The sequence below is a fragment of the Mesitornis unicolor genome, unplaced genomic scaffold (genome assembly GCF_000695765.1).
Source record: "Mesitornis unicolor isolate BGI_N332 unplaced genomic scaffold, ASM69576v1 scaffold1938, whole genome shotgun sequence".
In the NCBI taxonomy this organism is placed as follows: Eukaryota; Metazoa; Chordata; class Aves; order Mesitornithiformes; family Mesitornithidae; genus Mesitornis; species Mesitornis unicolor.
The window spans coordinates 73,120-90,921 of NW_010202462.1; the positions used below are offsets into that span (position 1 = coordinate 73,120).

The 17,802-nt window shown below is 41.6% G+C and overlaps 1 protein-coding gene across 1 annotated transcript in view; it reads right to left on the bottom strand.

Moving 5' to 3' along the window:
* Nucleotides 1-17,802, bottom strand: part of UBR3 (ubiquitin protein ligase E3 component n-recognin 3 (putative)) — a 97,504-nt gene that overhangs the window by 16,664 nt on the left and 63,038 nt on the right. The window contains exons 30-31 of the mRNA XM_010190394.1: nt 13,150-13,235; nt 3,483-3,588 (exon numbers count right to left, since the gene is read on the bottom strand). Coding sequence (XP_010188696.1) covers nt 3,483-3,588; nt 13,150-13,235 — 192 coding nt within the window. The remainder of the gene's footprint in view (nt 1-3,482; nt 3,589-13,149; nt 13,236-17,802) is intronic.

Below are 17,802 nucleotides of genomic sequence, written 5' to 3' on the forward strand. Positions count from 1 at the left end.
GACACGGTGATTGGTAACATCACAAATAAATGAACTCATTTTCACATGTGGGACCAAGTGAAGTCTTTGTCTAATTTATTCATTTCACATGAACTGGAGAAGTAAAGCTACATTCAATGTCAGGGGTTTAGATGAGCTGCTTCTGTTTACGTCAAGCGCTGCAGCAAATGAAGCACTTAAAAACTGCTCTGTCATTTGTTAAGAGCCTAAGCAACACTTTCATAATGACACTGAAACTGCATTTATAGAATGTGTTTATAAATGTGTCTTATGGAAACTGCCCATCCTATTAATCCCCAATGCACGTGTGACAGCTTGATAAATCTGACTTTACAAAAACTGTGCCACAGAAGCACTGACTAAAATGAAAGCAAATACAGTTTCAGATTAGACCAAAATAATATAGAATGATTCAAACGTACTATAGCTGTACGCTGTATCCATTTCAAGAAGTGTGGAGGGAGGTGGAAATAAACTGCCCAGTGCAATAGAAACAGGCACCAAAATGGAAAATGCACTGCTCGACTTTCTGGACAGCGCTGACCTCTCCTCCAGGCCAAGGTGACCGGGCTGCAGCTCCCTCTGTGCCAACACCAGAGCTGCCCGGCAGCTGAGAGCTCAGCAACTGCGCCTCTGCATTCTGCACCCTCTCCTGAGGAAAGTTCTGTTCTACCGTGAAACAAGCAGCATTTGCTTATGGCATTTCTTACATATATGCTTCCCTTCCCCTCTTCTCTCGGCTGCAGACACTCAAAACTTTTGTTTTATGCTAACTCCAACTGATTATAAAGTGAGAAAGCCAGTAAAAAAAGTGGAAGTTTTGAGCCTCACACCTCTTCGAACTTTGAGATACAGAAAACCCAAGACATAGGGATATGGATACTGCTAAAAAAAGGCTTTATCAACTAGGGCAAATTTATACTCTTTTCAGTATTTGCAGGATGAGAAATACAGCCCAAAAATCCCAGCCTGCAGAAAGGTCAGAGTAATACACAGCTTCTGATGTTCCTGATAAGAAAGCAGAACTCTACTGTTTATTCTGGCTACACTCTAGGATATAATCACAGTTTCATATCTGCTCTTCATTATGTCACAGCAGATTTTACAGCACATCAGTTTTCTCATTACACAACACAGGGTTTCACTGACAGTACCAATATTAGGCATCTCCTATTCTGTCTTTCAGCACTGTGTCCCCAGCACTTTGTTGTCACCCACTCTCATACTTATTCAAATGAACCTTTTTAAAAACATAGATCAGTTCCCTCACTCTGTTCATGATGCAGCCTGCTCAATTCACATCAGCACAGCTGAAGGTGGTGAGCTACAGTAGAAGGGAAGGAAGAAACAGCCAAGAGGAAGCAGTCCTGAAGCAGGCATCCCGTCAAGCCTCTGTATCATCACCTGAGCCCCAAGACCTTGGTGTTTCAGGCAGGATTTGTGTGTTTATCGAACAGGTCTCGTAGGTCCTGCTGCAGCATGTGTGTGTAGCCACCACCTCTTGCACAAACCCACTGTCCCATCATGCTACTGTCTGTCTGCCTTGGACTGTCTTCATAAGAACTGTTTTCTTTTTCCCATTTCACAACAGTTTCTGTGATGGAGATGTGACTGAGGAGGTTCCCCCGCACAGCTGCTCATTCTCATCCCTGTGCTGCAGTTTGTTGCCCAGCATGACAGTATGAACAACCACCAAAGTGCTCCAGCTTAGCACACAACAGCAGCAAAACGCTGTAGTAAAAATAACGCAGTGCATTTCAGCATTTCCGTTTACCATGCAGTTTCCCCCCTGCAAGTGCTTCTACTGCAAAGATCTTTAATGCTTTACTGAATCATTCTTTGCCAACACATTTTGTCTGTCAAAACAGACACAAACATTTCAGCTTTCATGGAGATGTAAATTTAAAAAATGGATATCCCTTTATTTCAGGGTTGCCATTCCTGAAACTCTGCCTATCTGACACCAGTCCATTAAATGAACATCTGGGTTTAGTAATTACTGCCTCCAGCTGCTCCTTCTCTGCCCCCTGCCAGAAGCCATTATTCTCCACTTACACCACAATAATTGTGTATTTGAGCACCCTTTAAGCCAGACCTGCCCCCAGTAGAACTATTTGCTCAAGCACAGCCTGTGGGACCAAACGTGTATTAAATTTAACGACATGAACTGCACAGGAGAAAGGATCCACTCTACCATCCACAAGTTCATCAGACTTAGCTCTATCTTTTTGCTTCCCTCTTCTTTCAAACAGCTCACATTATTGAGGCCCTTTCTGATAGGGTATCTTCTCAAAATTTCCTTATTTCTACTTTGCCTTGGTGTGACTGCAAGAGCTCCTTCCTATCTCTCCTCTCAGCTGCCATTCAAACTATGCAGCAATTTAGGTGCAGACGTAGATGATGACACCAGGCAACCCTAGGGGCTTTGGGAAGTACGGTACAGCAATGCTGGGAAAGTCTTTACAAATGGCTTTGATCAGTTCTCCCAGACACAGGAAATCTAAGGCATGATTGATGAATAAACATATTGGGTTGTGGAGAACAACGCTAAGAATTGTGAGCTCTGTACCCAAGTAGTTTTAATTGTAAATATTTATGTATTTAAATAAAGTAACTACAACTAAGTAAGGGTGAAAAGATAATGCAATAGCACCTGTATCCCATAGACTTTTTGTTTTTAATTTAAAGTAAAAAAACACTGACAAATACACAGCTGGATAGGCACTAAAGAGTCTTTTCAACATTACTGCAAGCTACAAAGTGGGGACCTGAGCTATGAAGAAGATGCTCCAGGTGCAAAGAGAAGAAAAAAACGCTGTTTTCCTCTTATAAGGAAAAAGAGCCATCTGGTTTTAGGCAGGAAACCTTTCTTCTCACCAACAGAACAGACCTTGAAAAGGGAAGGGGTTTAAGTCAAGTAGGGAGGTGAGTCCCTGTGGAACAGACACAGGGCTCCATTCGTTGTATTGTTAACCCTCGTACAACTGTGTATGTAAAGTAAACGTTTTAAAAGCAAATTCAGGTAAATAACTTGCTTAAAATAACAAGCATGATGGAATTTTTTTAGCTTCAAGTAGAATAACTTCTCACATATATCAGGCCTACTGATATTATTGGTGTAACAGCCATCAGTCATTGCTCAACTTCCAATAACCTACCTATGAACTTAATCTTGATAACTTTGTCTGGCATCCGAACTAAGAATGGCAGTGCACCTCTCCACGTACCTAATACTATTAACTTGGCATGTACTTGAGCTTGTAAGTGGTGTATTTAAGCTTTAACTCAGAACTGGGATGTGTACAACTAAGTAAAAGAAACCTGAAAGCTTATTGTTAGAGATACATACCCACAGTTTTTGATGTTAAGTTCATTACCTCTCAGAGAACTTAAACTAGGACAGAAAGTGACTCAAAGTCCTGCCCTGTAAGGATGTTTCTTTCACAAGGTAAAACTGATATTTGGTAAATTAAAATACTTGCTCTGAATTTTTATCCGGCACCGTCTGTGTAAGTTTTCTCCAGGGATTGTACGCAGAATCTATGCTGTAGAGCCGCATGTGCATGGCCAACACATGGAACAGCTGATCTGAAAGGTGAAGAAGACAGATTGCTGCTTATTACGCACAATGACATGAAGTATTTTACATTAAGTTGACATCATTTATCACCCTAACAAACATCTTATTATCATCTCTTTAAAGACAGTTTTGGAGTAAGATTTCAATCGAAGGCAGAGAAGATAAATGCACATATATGATAAAGTGGTTTTTTCCTCTCCTGAAATCCTGAAGCAGGTTGAAGGGCTGTTTAGAAAGCTCTGACCAGGTATGGCTGCACCACGCTGCTGCAGTTCCACGCTCACTTCACTTCCTTCTCCAGTCCAGGCCAGAAGCTGCGATTAGTTCCTAACATCTCTAAACAAAGCCTGACACACTCCCATTGCAGCTTTCACTCCTCTCTCTCACAGTTAAGTTCTGCGCACAACATATTTGACATGAACCTAAAGTTGTTCGAGGTTCTGGCCTATAGCAGCATCACTTCAGCTCTTCATCCCTAAAAGGTTCTTGTTCCTTCTGCCCTCGTAAGGTTACTTTGTAAGTAACTTTTGGAAGAGGAAAAAAAACTCCAAACACCTGACCATGCCACAGCGACATGAGTTAGCAACGGTGTTAAAAACTGCAGAGATTTATCTGCACAACCTGTGGGCAAGGTCTGCTGACATTCGTCAACTCAAAACATTCTCTACAGCCACCGTGTCAAAAACCCCATTTGCAAAACCGTTCCAGAAACTTTTGAACAAAAGATGCTGTTTGTTGTTCCTGCACGTGACTGCAGTATCACGTATTAAAATGCAGTTTTCATTTCTATATGAATCATATCAACACAAATGAATGTAACATTTAATCCTTTCTTCTCCTGCCCTTCACTTCTTTTTCTGTGTTTGTAATACAGTTACAGTTTGAAAAAATGCACCTGTTTTATCTCCATAGGTTTCTATTAAAAACACATAATAATATTTCCCACACTGCTCACTGTTTCCCTGCTGGCACACGATGTATTGCTGTTTGCTGCCCTGTTTGCTTCCTTCCTCCTTTTCATCCTAACTTTTTCCCTTAGTACCTTGCCACCGTCTCCCCACCACCAACCCTCACTTTTATTCTTTCAACTGATCCCTTTGCCTCCTACTCTCTTAATCTCTCTCCTTTTTGCCTTTGAGGCAGCTTTGCCGAGGCCACTTGCTCAACCTCCACACTCCCTCGCAGGTCCTCTTTAAGTAGAAATAGCAGCTATTAATTTATTTTCCATAAATAGACAATTACTCAGGAGGTCTGCAGTGGCCGAACAAGCCCCATGATGAAGTCAGCTGACAGCCAGAGCCCGAGGGCTGCAATTAGCTCCTGGGGTTTGGGAAATAATTGGAGATGTAGATGGCATTGGAAATGACTGCTGTCACCTGCTTTCTGAATAAAAACAGCCAATGAGGACAAAGTCAGTTGTATTTTCTCCTGGCAAGAGATTCTAACGAAACACGGCTTTGCTGACAAACTTCAAAACCCTGAAAATATCCTGATATTTCATCAAAGTAATTAAAATAAAACAAACAACTCTTCGGTATGGTTTCATTTGGAATGAAATGCATGAACAGATCCGCTCCTTCCCTCTTGCCTCTTCATTACTAACAGGAACGTCATTGCATTCTGAACTGCTCCTTGCCTCAAACAGAAATGGGTAACCATTAAAAAAAAAAGCTTAGCATAATTAATTAAGCCTCCGCTCCTTTAATAGCCACTTTCCTGAGCTTTTACCAACACGAAATCAAGCAGGCAGGCAACAAATTCCAGAATTGGAAAATTTATTTGCAATCTCGTGTGGCACCGATGGAGTCAAGACACATCATAACACTGACTGAACCTGAACACAACTCTTCCGTTCAGCAGCCTGGAAGGCGGTGGTTTTTGTCTGTGACTAAGGCCGCTCTCGCCCCTTTGCAAGAAGGCGTGTTTAGCATGCACACAGACAGCTAGGAGGCAGGTAACGAGACACGGCTGCAATGGCCTTTTACGATGAACTGACTCTACAGTCCCGTGCTGTTCTCGCTGCAGCACAGCCCTGCGGGTGCCTGGAGCCGGTGACCGAGGAACGCCCCGAACGCTGCAGAAAGGGGCTTCTGATCTGCCAGCTGCTTCTGCATCCCCACTTCTGAGGGGGTTTCTAACAGCTGCCAAAAGCTCAGCCCTAGCCAGAGGAAGATGCAACGGTTTATTTCTTCACAAACTCTCTTTCTATTTTACACCACAGTGACTCCAATTGCTTTACCTCAAACTTAGCAGGATTATGGAGCATTGGAGACAGCCAAGGAAAACACCAGAGCACTGAATATCCAGAACTGGCAACATCTTTGTGCACAAAATGCTTGGTGTTTCACCACATTTTTATGTTTGAGGAACTGGCAGAAATTTGCCTTGGGCCAAATGAATACCAGAGGGGCTTTTTTTCCCTGCATATTCCTGTGAATGCATAATTCCAAAACGTAAGCATAAAAATGCAGTACAGAACATCCTCCCATTTTCTTACACCCTATCTAGAAGCTATAAAATACACTTTAAAAGAGAAAACAAAACCAACAACAACACAAACAAGGAGCAGCAGAACATTAACATGACAATGGCCCACAACCAAGAACCCTGCCCAGTCTCCTGAAGAATGAAAGGGAAGGCCATGACGCCAGCAGGCACCCCAAACCCCTCCAGGCACCCCAAACCCCTCCAGGCACCCCAAACCCCTCCAGGCTCCGTCTCTCATGGCCAGTTCTCTCCCACCTTTGTGAGCAACAAAGACAAGATTTGGGTGTAGCTCAGTGTCCAAAAATAATTCTTAAACTTTGGCAAGGGGATATCAATTTTACAAAGTGCAGCAGCAGCAACGTTAGAGGATGACAGTTCTGAAGGCACAACAAAATGAGAATTACAAGTTTATTGATAACAAATTATGAAATGTAAACAGTGGAAAGAGTTTGACTATGGTCTTCCTCTCCTAACAGCTTCATCCTATCTGAGACAGGCTGCATCTGGTTAAACTGCATGAATATAAAAAAGCACAGCATTTGAATGTGCAGTATAAAAATACTGCTGCGAGTCACCAGGGGCTGGGGACGATTCCAAGATGTAGACACTGAAATGGGCAGGATTTTCACCGGCATTAAAACGGCTCAAACGTTACTTACATTGAAGCAGCACTGTCTTTATTCCCTCAATTTATTTCCATGGCCTTTGTTTTCACAGAACACACGTACAGCTTACACAGTGCACTTCACAGAACCGTCCACATTAGCAGTTAGGCACTGGCGTTAAGTTTGGGTCACGTTAGCATTCCTAATTCCATTTCTAAAAATCACGAAAATGAAGCCATTGCTCCCCACGCCGCTGCTCTTGGTACCCTGTTTTCAGCTGTTCCTACACCAGCTCTACCTCTCAGGGTTATCCCGCTGCGAGAGAGGAGCAGCAAACTCAACTGGGAGCGGTACTTTCAGAAGAGCAGCTCAAGGGGTAAGGCCCTGTCTGCACTGGGACTGAAGCTGTTGGAGGAAGTGCTCTAAAGCTGCTCCTCCCATCAGAAACAAAGATCTTGGGTATTTTGTCTGCGTACCCACACCACCTGTACAAGCACCTGCAGCTGCACTCTGATTGTACAGGTGCCAACAAAGCTCTTAAAAATATTCTGCTACGCCAAAGTGCATAAGGCAGGAGTTTATAAAGGTGACTTCACAGCTCTCTTCAGGCCTAGCATGGCATGCACAGCACAAAAGATGTCTAAATTCAGAAAGACGAACAGAGAGGGATTTGACAGATGGATGACAGAGCTCATAAATACGCTGTGCTGAACTGACAACACGAGTGATCCAGGAGGTTACACACACGTGTAAGTACATGTAAGTGTGGGTCTCACTACTAATCCTGGACTGCTGTTTGCCAGTGACACAAAACATTCTAGATTAGTTTTAAAATTTCTCTTTTTTCCACTTTCTCGACTGTAAACTCTCAAATTACCAAAGCAGAAATCAGAGGATTTTTTCCTGCTATTAATTCCACTTCCAAAAGGTTTAGTGATGTGCTGCAGTAAAAGAACAAGGGGTAGGGTTAGAAAATTAAGAGATCAGATGACTTTGTTTCACAGTTTCCAAAAGTCTAGATGGTGTGTTCATTCCCCAGTCTCTCTCACGTTTATGGTTTAGAAGGATGTAAACAACACTGTTATTTACTGCTGTCCTGAAAGAACCTCTGCTTCGCTATTTTTATCCAGTGTTGTTTTTCTTTCTGTAGACCAGCACTGATCTTTACAGTGTCAAAAGATCACAACACACAGCGACACAGTAGATCACTGGAAGTGGAACTGAAAACAGCCCTGTCTCAACTGCGCTCTGATGATCTCAGACTGGACATTACACATCCTCCTTCTCCCAGAAGTTTCCTAGGACCATCAAGAAGAATGCAGATTATACCAAAAATACTTGATACAACCAGATGGGACTTGATTGTTAATAAGGAGATTGAGGATTTTTTCCCTCCTCGTAGAGGTTTATATAGTCCAGTTAGCAACAGCAGCTGCAAAGAGCTGCTGACAGCATCTTCCCATCCATCACTGATCCAGTAGATTGCAATCAGCGAAGAAAAACAAATGTGAGGGTCAGGAAAAGCCCATTAAAGCATTAAGACATGAACAGTCTTTACAAAATCTTAACCCTTAATTGCTGATGAAGCAGCCAATTGTCCTCGACACCAAACGTGGCAGTGTAGGAAATCAAGGCTTTTAAGAAATCGTTGGGATCACCTGTTGGTGAGAAGAGCTGCTCTTTCAAAGCTGCCGTGAATGGCCGGGCACCAAAGAGCTGCAGATTGCCAAAAAAACCCAAAAACCCCCACCAAACCAAGACAAAAAGCAACACAAAACCAACCCAAAAGGCCCAAAACCAACCAACCAGCCACAGAAAGGCACTGCACCAAGGCAAAAAGCATTCCTGAAAACTACTTTTGTTATTTTTGCTTTACAGTGGCTGCAGAGAGCTGGGCAGGAATCTCTGCAACCGTATTCACATCACCAGCTCACAGGAAGGGGACAGCTGCAACTGAGCAATTCAGAAATGAATCAGTTGTTTGGTTTGTTTGGGTTTTTTCCCCTACAGGAATGAACCAAACTGAGTGGTTCCAAGGATCACAGCCATTACTATCACCATGGTTGAAAAATCTGATACAGAAGGAGCTCAGAATCTGATACATGAAGAGCTTAGTCAAGATGACTTTCTGTGCTCACAAAAACACTAAAAGCACTGATTAAACTGATCTGACATCATGAATCAAGCCAGATTACAGCACGGAGCTGTCTGCAAAACAGGTACTTTACAAATGCAGAACGCGGGCTTTCAAATGAACAAGAGGAAGAACAAAAAAAGAACAGCACGGGTTGTCAGTGGTTAGAACCTTCACAGAAGTTATGGCGGTTCTGGACACTTCCTTTAAGGTGAGCTTACACAAGTCTTAAGTGCTTTTTTGATGCCCATTTGTAAATTAATGTCCTTTCCAATTAACGCAGTTGGCGCTGAAATGCCAGACTCTGCATCTGTGGGAAGCGTACGGATAAGGAGCTTCTAGACAGCAAAACTGAAGCCAGAGGACAAGGTGACAGAACATTTAATCCTCCTCTAAAAAACCCTAATCCTATCCTTATCACAACGGGAAAAAAGAAAAGCAAGGAGCCAGAAAGAACGAGCCAATAACTATTTAAAAGTTAAAGGGAAGAAAGAACTAGATTATAAATTCATTTATAGATAACTTTTAAATTTCCTGGAATCGTTCACCCACAACGGCCAGATGACCAGAGTAGCAACAAACAGAAAACCACGTACGCACAACGTAAAGAGACACAGAAGTCGTACAGAGAAGCCCTGATTTTTCAGCCTTATCCTGTGTTCCGAAGCTGTTCTGTAAACACAAAACTATGGAAACAAAAAGCAAAACACTGGATCTTTTAAACTTTATCTAACAGAAAGGTAAGACCTGTATGGTTGTTACATATCACCGTTATCTCCTAAACCAAAGGGAATTTGCAAGGCCACAGGCTCTAAAAACTGTATCATGGTCCTTAAAATAGGACTTGATTTTTAAGTAGTAAGTAAAAGAAGACTCTGTTTGGACTTTTTGGTTGCATACTGTTTAGTAACAGACACATGCAAAACGTTAACCTTAAAATGGCACTTTTACAGTGAAATTCTCTGACGCTTAACAGCTACATTAATCATTCTTAACTTCCCTTCCCGAGAGCAGCTGCCCTGCTGCTGCAATCCACTGCAACAGCTCGTGACCGCTGTGCTCCCAGCGTCCTCCCCGACGCTCGCAGCTGCACCCGCTCCCCTGGGACAGCACACTGCTGCAACACCTAACCACCAAACCTCACGGCTGTGAAGACCAACAGAGTGGCATCCCTAATCACAGGAGAGACGCCTCACTATCCCAAAAATGGGCTGTACTTCAGATTGCTTCTGCTGGGCCTGACATGGATGGCGTTTAAGAAACAAGAGCAGTTTCAGTAATGTGCAAGCAAGACTTCAACAAAACAATACTGAAGTTCTAAATAGCGTATGGATTTTTTAAATCACCATTTCCTCACTGCATAAGGCAGTGAAGAAGTTGAAGCTAGATTTTAAGTGGAACTTTAAAAACAGGATTACCTCTTGGAAAAAGAAACCAGTATGGAAAGATAATAAAAATCTATTACAGAACACGTATCTAAAGAACCGCGATTTTTTACGTCTAAATGCACCAAGATGGAAGGGGCAATGATGGAAACACAAATAATTATGCAACGGTTTACTTAAACCAGGAAACACTCCACCAATTTCAGACGGGCCCTTGTGTGCAAGTACAGGCAAAGCAGATCACGGGGGAAAAAAATCTTCTCTTCAAGTATAGACACAATTCTGAAGACGAGGACTTACAGTTTTCCTACTGAGCTACTTCACTCTTTAAATAAACAAAGAACCTACAGTTTAACAGCAGATTTTCTGCTCTCAAAGAGTGATGCTTTTCACAAGCGCTTTTAGATTTTGGGAACTACCGTGTACTTTTGAAAGCAGCAGCTGATGGAAAATTCCTTGGGGCTTCCCGTCAGGACCATTTCCATACTTTTTAAGTGCGAGCAGTATCTCCAACTTTCTGCAGTTCCTAGTTTGTTCCAGTTATCTCTTTTGCTGAACAGACAACACTGGTTCATTTTCTGAGACATCCAGAGTTCGTGGCAGAAAGTCCATCTTGTCTTGTAGAAGGAACAGACCAGCACAGGACAATTCTCCAGTGGGGACACATTGTCCATGTGCGGCTTCCACTTCTGCAACTCTCCACAAAGAAATTTCTCCAATGATCACAGCATTCTCCACGCACTTCAAAACTCGAGGAACAGGTATCAAAACCCCCAACTGACCTTTTCACTGGCTGTCAGTGCTTACTTCTAAAGTCAAGCCCTAAGTATGTAAAAGCCCTTCTGTCCGCAAGATGATGCTGAAGGGACAGTGTGGCAAGTACAAGAAAAAGCAATGTATTACACAGACCACTCAGTGCCAGCTACCAGGCCCCAACTTGTTGGGATTTTCTTCCTCTCTTTCTTGTTCTCTTAAAAAAACCCCAAAGAAACAAAGCCAACGTTGAGGCGCTCCCTCCCCCGGTGCCAACTGACACAGTTCAACCAGAAACAGCAGAGCCGCACGGATGCACTCAGGGGAAGCTGCCCCGCGCCCCGGCGGTGCGACCGCTCTCTGCAGAGCCAAGCTTGCAGCACGTACTGACACAAGTTGGTGATAAAGCACTACGAGAAAAACCATCATCTTTTATATACGCATATAAAAAGCTTTTAAGTAAGTACATGCAACTCAAATTTAATGCTGATACGACATCAAACATTTCACTGGGTTTTAAGATGTAATGAATGTATTTGATTCCACTTTTACCTTTAAAAGAAAAATAAAACTCACATAGAGAAGCTGAAATCTCCTGACTTTGAGAAACTATCAATAAAATGAAAATATGACCTTACAGATTACAGCCCACTTCCCCGCTTACACTCTTCTAAACTTTGAAATATCAAGACTTAGAAAGATCTTGCATGGCTATGTGAAAACAAGGCTGTACTCTTGTTATATGTAAAGTCATTATAAAGTCCTTCACTTGAACCATTTCAAAAAGGCTGTCCAATTTTAAGCTGAAATCTCCACCCTAAGCTGCTCATCACGGTCTTCCAAATAACGCTCCTGTGAAATAGGCAATGTATCCAAGTGGGTTGCTAAAAGTTCAGAGAGAAAGTGCTGATCTTTCTAGGTGAGCAAAGAATTAAAATGTATCATAATTCATATAGAAATGATCTGTAGAGCCTTGATTTTATTAAACGCTTCAAATCTGCAAACCGATCTAGCGGTGTTCTTTGAACGTGCTCTGCTGGGAAAGGGAGGTGATGATGGCAGGGTGGACAATGTACAGCAGGGTTTAAAGCTTCTTTTCACAAATCACATCACGTGAATGAAACAGATTGAACTACATTTCCTAGCAGTAACACAAGGCTGTCATCCTGGAGAGGCTGTGGCCAGCTTTCTCTGGTGGCTCATCACCTCAAGTGATGGAGAAAGCATTTCTAAGTATGAGATGCAGTCACAAGCTACACCAGCACTCAGAGGAACAAACGTCTTTCTTATTACTAGCCACAGCCAGGGTGAAACAAAGCTTTCCTGTTTTACCCTAAAATACTTCTAAGTTTTACTCTTAGCTGTGTGAACTTATTAAAAAAATATTACACGGATGCTACAACAATTGATTTCCAAATGGATTCGACTCGCAACACATGAACAGCTCGAACGAATAATTGGTGCAAATTAGATTTCAGATTTCTCACATTGCAAAAAAAAAAAAAACCCAAAGACTCATTATGGCAGAAAAAAAGGATCTTTAAAAGAAAAAAGTTGACATAACTTAGAAAGAACTTTATTCTTTATTCATCTTTATTCAATAATCTAATAATTTATATTACCTCGAGAGAGGTTCTCCTTCCCCTCAGCTCTGCTCTGGTGATACCACATCTGGAATATTGTGTCCAGTTCTGGGCCCCTCAGTTCAAGAAGGACAGGAACTGCTGGAGAGAGTCCAGCGTAGGGCTACAAAGATGATCAAGGGAGTGGAGCATCTCCCTTATGAGGAGCGGCTGAGGGAGCTGGGGCTCTTTGGCTTGGAGCAGAGGAGACTGAGGGGTGCTCTCATTCATGGGGATCAATTTGGAAAGCGCAGTGTCAGAAGGAAGGAGCCAGGCTCTGCTCTGGGATGTTCAATGACAGGACAAGGGGCAATGGTCCCAAGCTGGAGCATAGGAGGTTCAACCTGAACATGAGAACAAACTTCTTTACTGTGAGGGTGCCAGAGCATGGCCCAGGCTGCCCAGAGAGGTTGTGGAGTCTCCTTCTCTGCAGACATTCAAAACCCGCCTGGACGCCTTCCTGTGTGACCTGGTCTGGTGATCCTGCTCTGGCAGGGGTTGGACTGGATGAGCTTTCGATGTCCCTTCCAACTCCTCACATGCTGTGATTCTGTGATAGGGCACTTCAAAACATAAAACTTACTTAAACATGATCTTTTCCCAGCTGTGCTTGCACCTCCGGAACACAAGTTGCCTCCTCGATGGACCAGCTCAAGTTCCAAGTTTGTTCTGCAAGAAAAACGTAACGGTGTTGGATGGAAAAGCATTACTCAAGCTCCTACAGATGCAAGAGTCACTGAAACTCCCAGTGTACACTAAATAAACGAATGCTGTAAACTAATCTTCAGTGCGGGATACTGCCAAAATATGACGCAGAACAAAACAAACTTTATCAAGATATTACCAGACGTGATTTCAAGTGCTTTGATTAGCAAGTACTAGATAAAGAGAGCTGCTAAAAGAGAGCTGCTACAGTTGTGACTGAAGAAGAAGAAGTTAATTCTGAGGCTTTTCTCTGGATGCACACACAATTCCTTGATAACCAGGGAATTCATGTGCCAATCTGAAAAGACAACACACAGACTGGCTGTATGCAGATCAGTCAGATACAGCTAAAAGGTGTTCTCTTTATTGGCAGGGCTTTCATTTTGCTTTAAACAAAGAGTACAAGGGCTATGTCATCACGTAACTAACTGAAAACAGTCTAAATTACAATGGAAGCACTGACCTGCACAGGTAAGTTAGTTATGAAAGCCTCGGAGGTTGATTCTGAGTGGAACACTGGTATTCACTGGAGCTCATCAACATGAACAGGAGCTGTGTCACTAACTCTCTGCATGTCACGTTGATGTTTGCTTTCTTAGTCTTATTGCCATCTGATACTTAGGCACCAATTGTTCAGGCCAAACTCGATGGCCTTGGTTTTGGAACTGGATGTTTCAGTACTGCATTATCTTTTACCCCCGAGACTTGAAGCAAACAATTTACATTATCTTCTCTCAGAGTTTCTTTTAATAAGTCAGCATAAATTCCTTTTATTTAAAAAAGGAAGATAATTCACTATTATTGTTATAACATCATTAATCCACACAGCAAAGCTGTGTAAACGTGTTTTGTCCTTTAACTAAAAATCAAACAGTTTTAGGTTCAATATAATGCATCTGAATACATACTGAAATCTAGAGTTTTAGGCACATAATATATCTAAGCTAAGAACACACACATATTTATTTAAAAAGAAATTACAGAATGACCATTTTATTAAAAACAAATTATTTTTTAATAATTTCAGCTCCATCAGCTTGAAAAAATAATACATTTTTGATATGCAGTCTGTTAAGATACTTTCCTACGTCTTTAAAATAGTAACGTTTCTGAATATTCCTATCCCTAACTTTGCAGCTTATGCCACCCGTTTCTGAAGGAATGCTTTAATCCTCTCTACTCAGAAAAGGCAATTTAACGTTGATAATGTGCCTGCTCAGAGCTCCATCTGGTTGCTGCTGATAAGGGCATCTGTGTGACAGGGGAATTTTCCACTCTTCAGGCGATTTGCAGTGCTCACTGAACTTCTGAAAATCTACCAGCACGGAATCAGGGACAGGGAGCTCACATTGGCAGACACAACAGCGACTGTAGATCGGCAGATGCTAGTTCATCATGGCAATAAAGGAAACCAGTATGTTTTATTTCTACAATACTTCTGACAACTACTTTGTAGAACAAAATTAATGGCAGCATTTCATTAAAACCAAGGTAATTAAGGTTTAAATCAAAAACACTACCTGAATGTCTAAGAACAACTTTCTAAAGGTACAATTTTAAATTTCCCTTTCAACAAGAAGTTTGTACAATTTCACAAAACAAACCTCAGGGACCATTCTGAAGAAACCCTTCTTGATACGTATGAGGTTTTGTAAAGTACTTTTTGTTATAGCGAATGTAAGGAAAGAGATTTCTGGAAACATATACTCCATCTCCCACATCACACCAACTCTCAGCTCCTCAAAGACAGCAGCTTATAGTTCAGCTTGCTTGGAAAAGTAAACATTAGCCTTTTCCTCTAAGGCATCTCTTTCAAAACATACCTAAACTTTGGCATAAAAGTGCACAGCAGAGAAAGCATCTTCTGTGAAACTGAACACTTCTCCTTTATAAAATGTCCTACATCAGGTACAGCCTGAAAGAGACTCTCTGAAAGAGACTCGTGTATCTCCTCCCTAATTCAAGCTCCCTTCTGCCTTGAGGATCCATCTGCCCTCTGCTGAAGAAAAGCAGAGCTCTCAGTGCCTATTCTCTCATCTATGAAGAAAAACCTGGGGCATCTGACAGAAGAGTGAAACAGAGAGGTGTCTCTGAGCATCCTTTGCTATCTCAGCTCTCTCAACATAAAGGAAAGAGAAGGCGAAAGAAAATCTATATGAGTGACTGTTTTCTCTATCTGGAAATCTTTGTGTCATTCATTGGAGCAACAAATTTTGTAGAACACTGGTTTTATCTTCCTCACTCATAGAAAAAAACCTGGAGATGGATTTTGCTCAGCTGTACAGACTCCTGATTTAAAAGCAACTCTACTTCATCCCTTCCTGTGAGCTTTCATTACAGGAACATATTGAGGGTAGGGAGGGTGACTGCATATTTCTCAGAATTCATATCATGACAGAGTAGGGGGAAGCAAAAATGCAATGCTCTTTCCAGAAAGAGAATGTTTGGATGGATCTCTTTGTACTGGGACAGAAGAATCAAGTTAAGCGCTATCATTTTTTTCACTTTTATTTATACATATATATTTATGAAAAGAAACAGATACTGAGATACAGACTGGAAGGGAAGAACACGAGGTTCTTATATTAGTCTATACATAGCTGACAGCAAAAAGAAAAGCTTTGTTTACGCAGCCAACACAAGCACAAGACCTACTGCTATGCAATACAGAAACAGTGCTCCAAGATGCTGCACAAACGACAGTCATCAATGCTATGAATGCGCAGCTATTAAAGCTAGACACATGTGCTTTGTGAATGACACACTACACTAATCTCATCAATGTCAGCAAAGGCAAGGAGGGATGCACATGAGAAGGTAATTTACTTTAAGGTAGGACTGCAGGGAAAGGGGGAGCTAGCTAAGAAGCTGCTCTTCTAGCTGCGCATGCAAATTGGGATGCCAAGCCCCCGAGTGCCTTTTTTGCTGGGGAAACAGACAGGGGCCAGCTCTCCTACCAGGTGGGAGAGAATCTGCTTGTAATTTGTTTTCACTGCTACCAGTGACATCTGTCAGGGTAAGCAAAACTAAGAAGAAAATTAAGTTCCCATTTTCCTGAAGCAGAAAGGATAAGCTGTGGAAAGTGGTTACGTCTTATTTAACCAGCAGTATTCCCATTCGAGCACACAGAAATCCACTTCAAAGCTGACCTCCAGCTGTAAACTAACATCTTTTAAGACGACTGCAGACAATGTCATTTTCTGATTGAAAATGAGACATGACTTAGAAGAAGAGTGTTTAATTCACTTCCAAACATATGGTCAATAAAAAATATCATTGCATTCAAATGCTTATTTAAACAGGGGCTACTTATCACCTTGAGCACTGTATGTTAGATCAAATACCAGGAAGAAATGAGCAACTGCTGTAGATGGTCTGACCAAAACCAGCAAAATGTTTCAGAATACATGAAACTAGAATGGTCAAAGGTAACTGGTTGGTACGGAACACAAGGATACCATTACCTTAAGAAGAACTGGATGGAAATAAGGAAGAAAACAGGCTGAATGACAGGAGTAATTTCCAGAAAGCAAGTTACTTCAGTCTGCAATCTAAACTGTGGACAGTCCATTGTTTGGATACTTAAAATTAAACAAAACTTACTAAAAATCATTCAAAGCAAACTCTTTCAGTCTGGGAGATGAGCAGGTTGCTTACATATTTATTTTGATAAATACAAGCTACGGTTATATTAAAATGTCAGTTTTAAAGTTCATTTTTTTTAACCTGTAGTTCTTATGCAATTATCAAGTAGTAGAAGCCTGTAAATCTGGATTGGTGAATTGAAAGGCAAGAGAAATGAAGCATTTTGTAGCTGAGTTACGGTAACAGTAGAGAAGGCTGGATGCAGCACCTGCAGTCCTTCAGCGATGGATAAATGGAACACTGCTGGCACCAGTCTCACCTAACAAGAGGTCACAATGAGTGCAGACGGCACATCCCAATCCTGGTGCTCAGCCACGATTGCACTCCAGCAGTACAAGCAGCAGTGAAATGCTGTTCTGGTTTAAGGTATTTTAAGTCTTGGAATGAAAACAAAAACCTTGGCCTTAGGGTATTAATACAAAAAGCATCAAATACAGATTTAAAATATATGTGGCTAGCATTTTTAACGTTCTGTAACATTACAATCCAGAAGTACATTGTAACACCAGTTTTGTACCTTAAGTGGCATGTCAGGTTACAATTACAAGTAACTATACTTCTATATGGGAAACATTGAGTCCTTTGTATTCCTGGAGGGATACTGAATTGCACTGACCAAACACCTCACTGCTAAAAATCTCAACATTATTTATCCTTGTGTAGCGTATGCCACAAAGTAATACAGAAAAAACTTTCACCTTGCTATTTATAAAATTTAACTGCTGCTCTTGATCAAGGCATAGTTAAGGTACTCTTAAAGAATACAGATAAAATTTCTTTTAATAAAACTAAACAATCATCTAGGTTGGAAGAGAATTCCGGAGATCAGATGGTCCAACTTTCTGTCAAAAGCTGAGCCTTAGGTTTGATTACCCAGAGTCCTGCT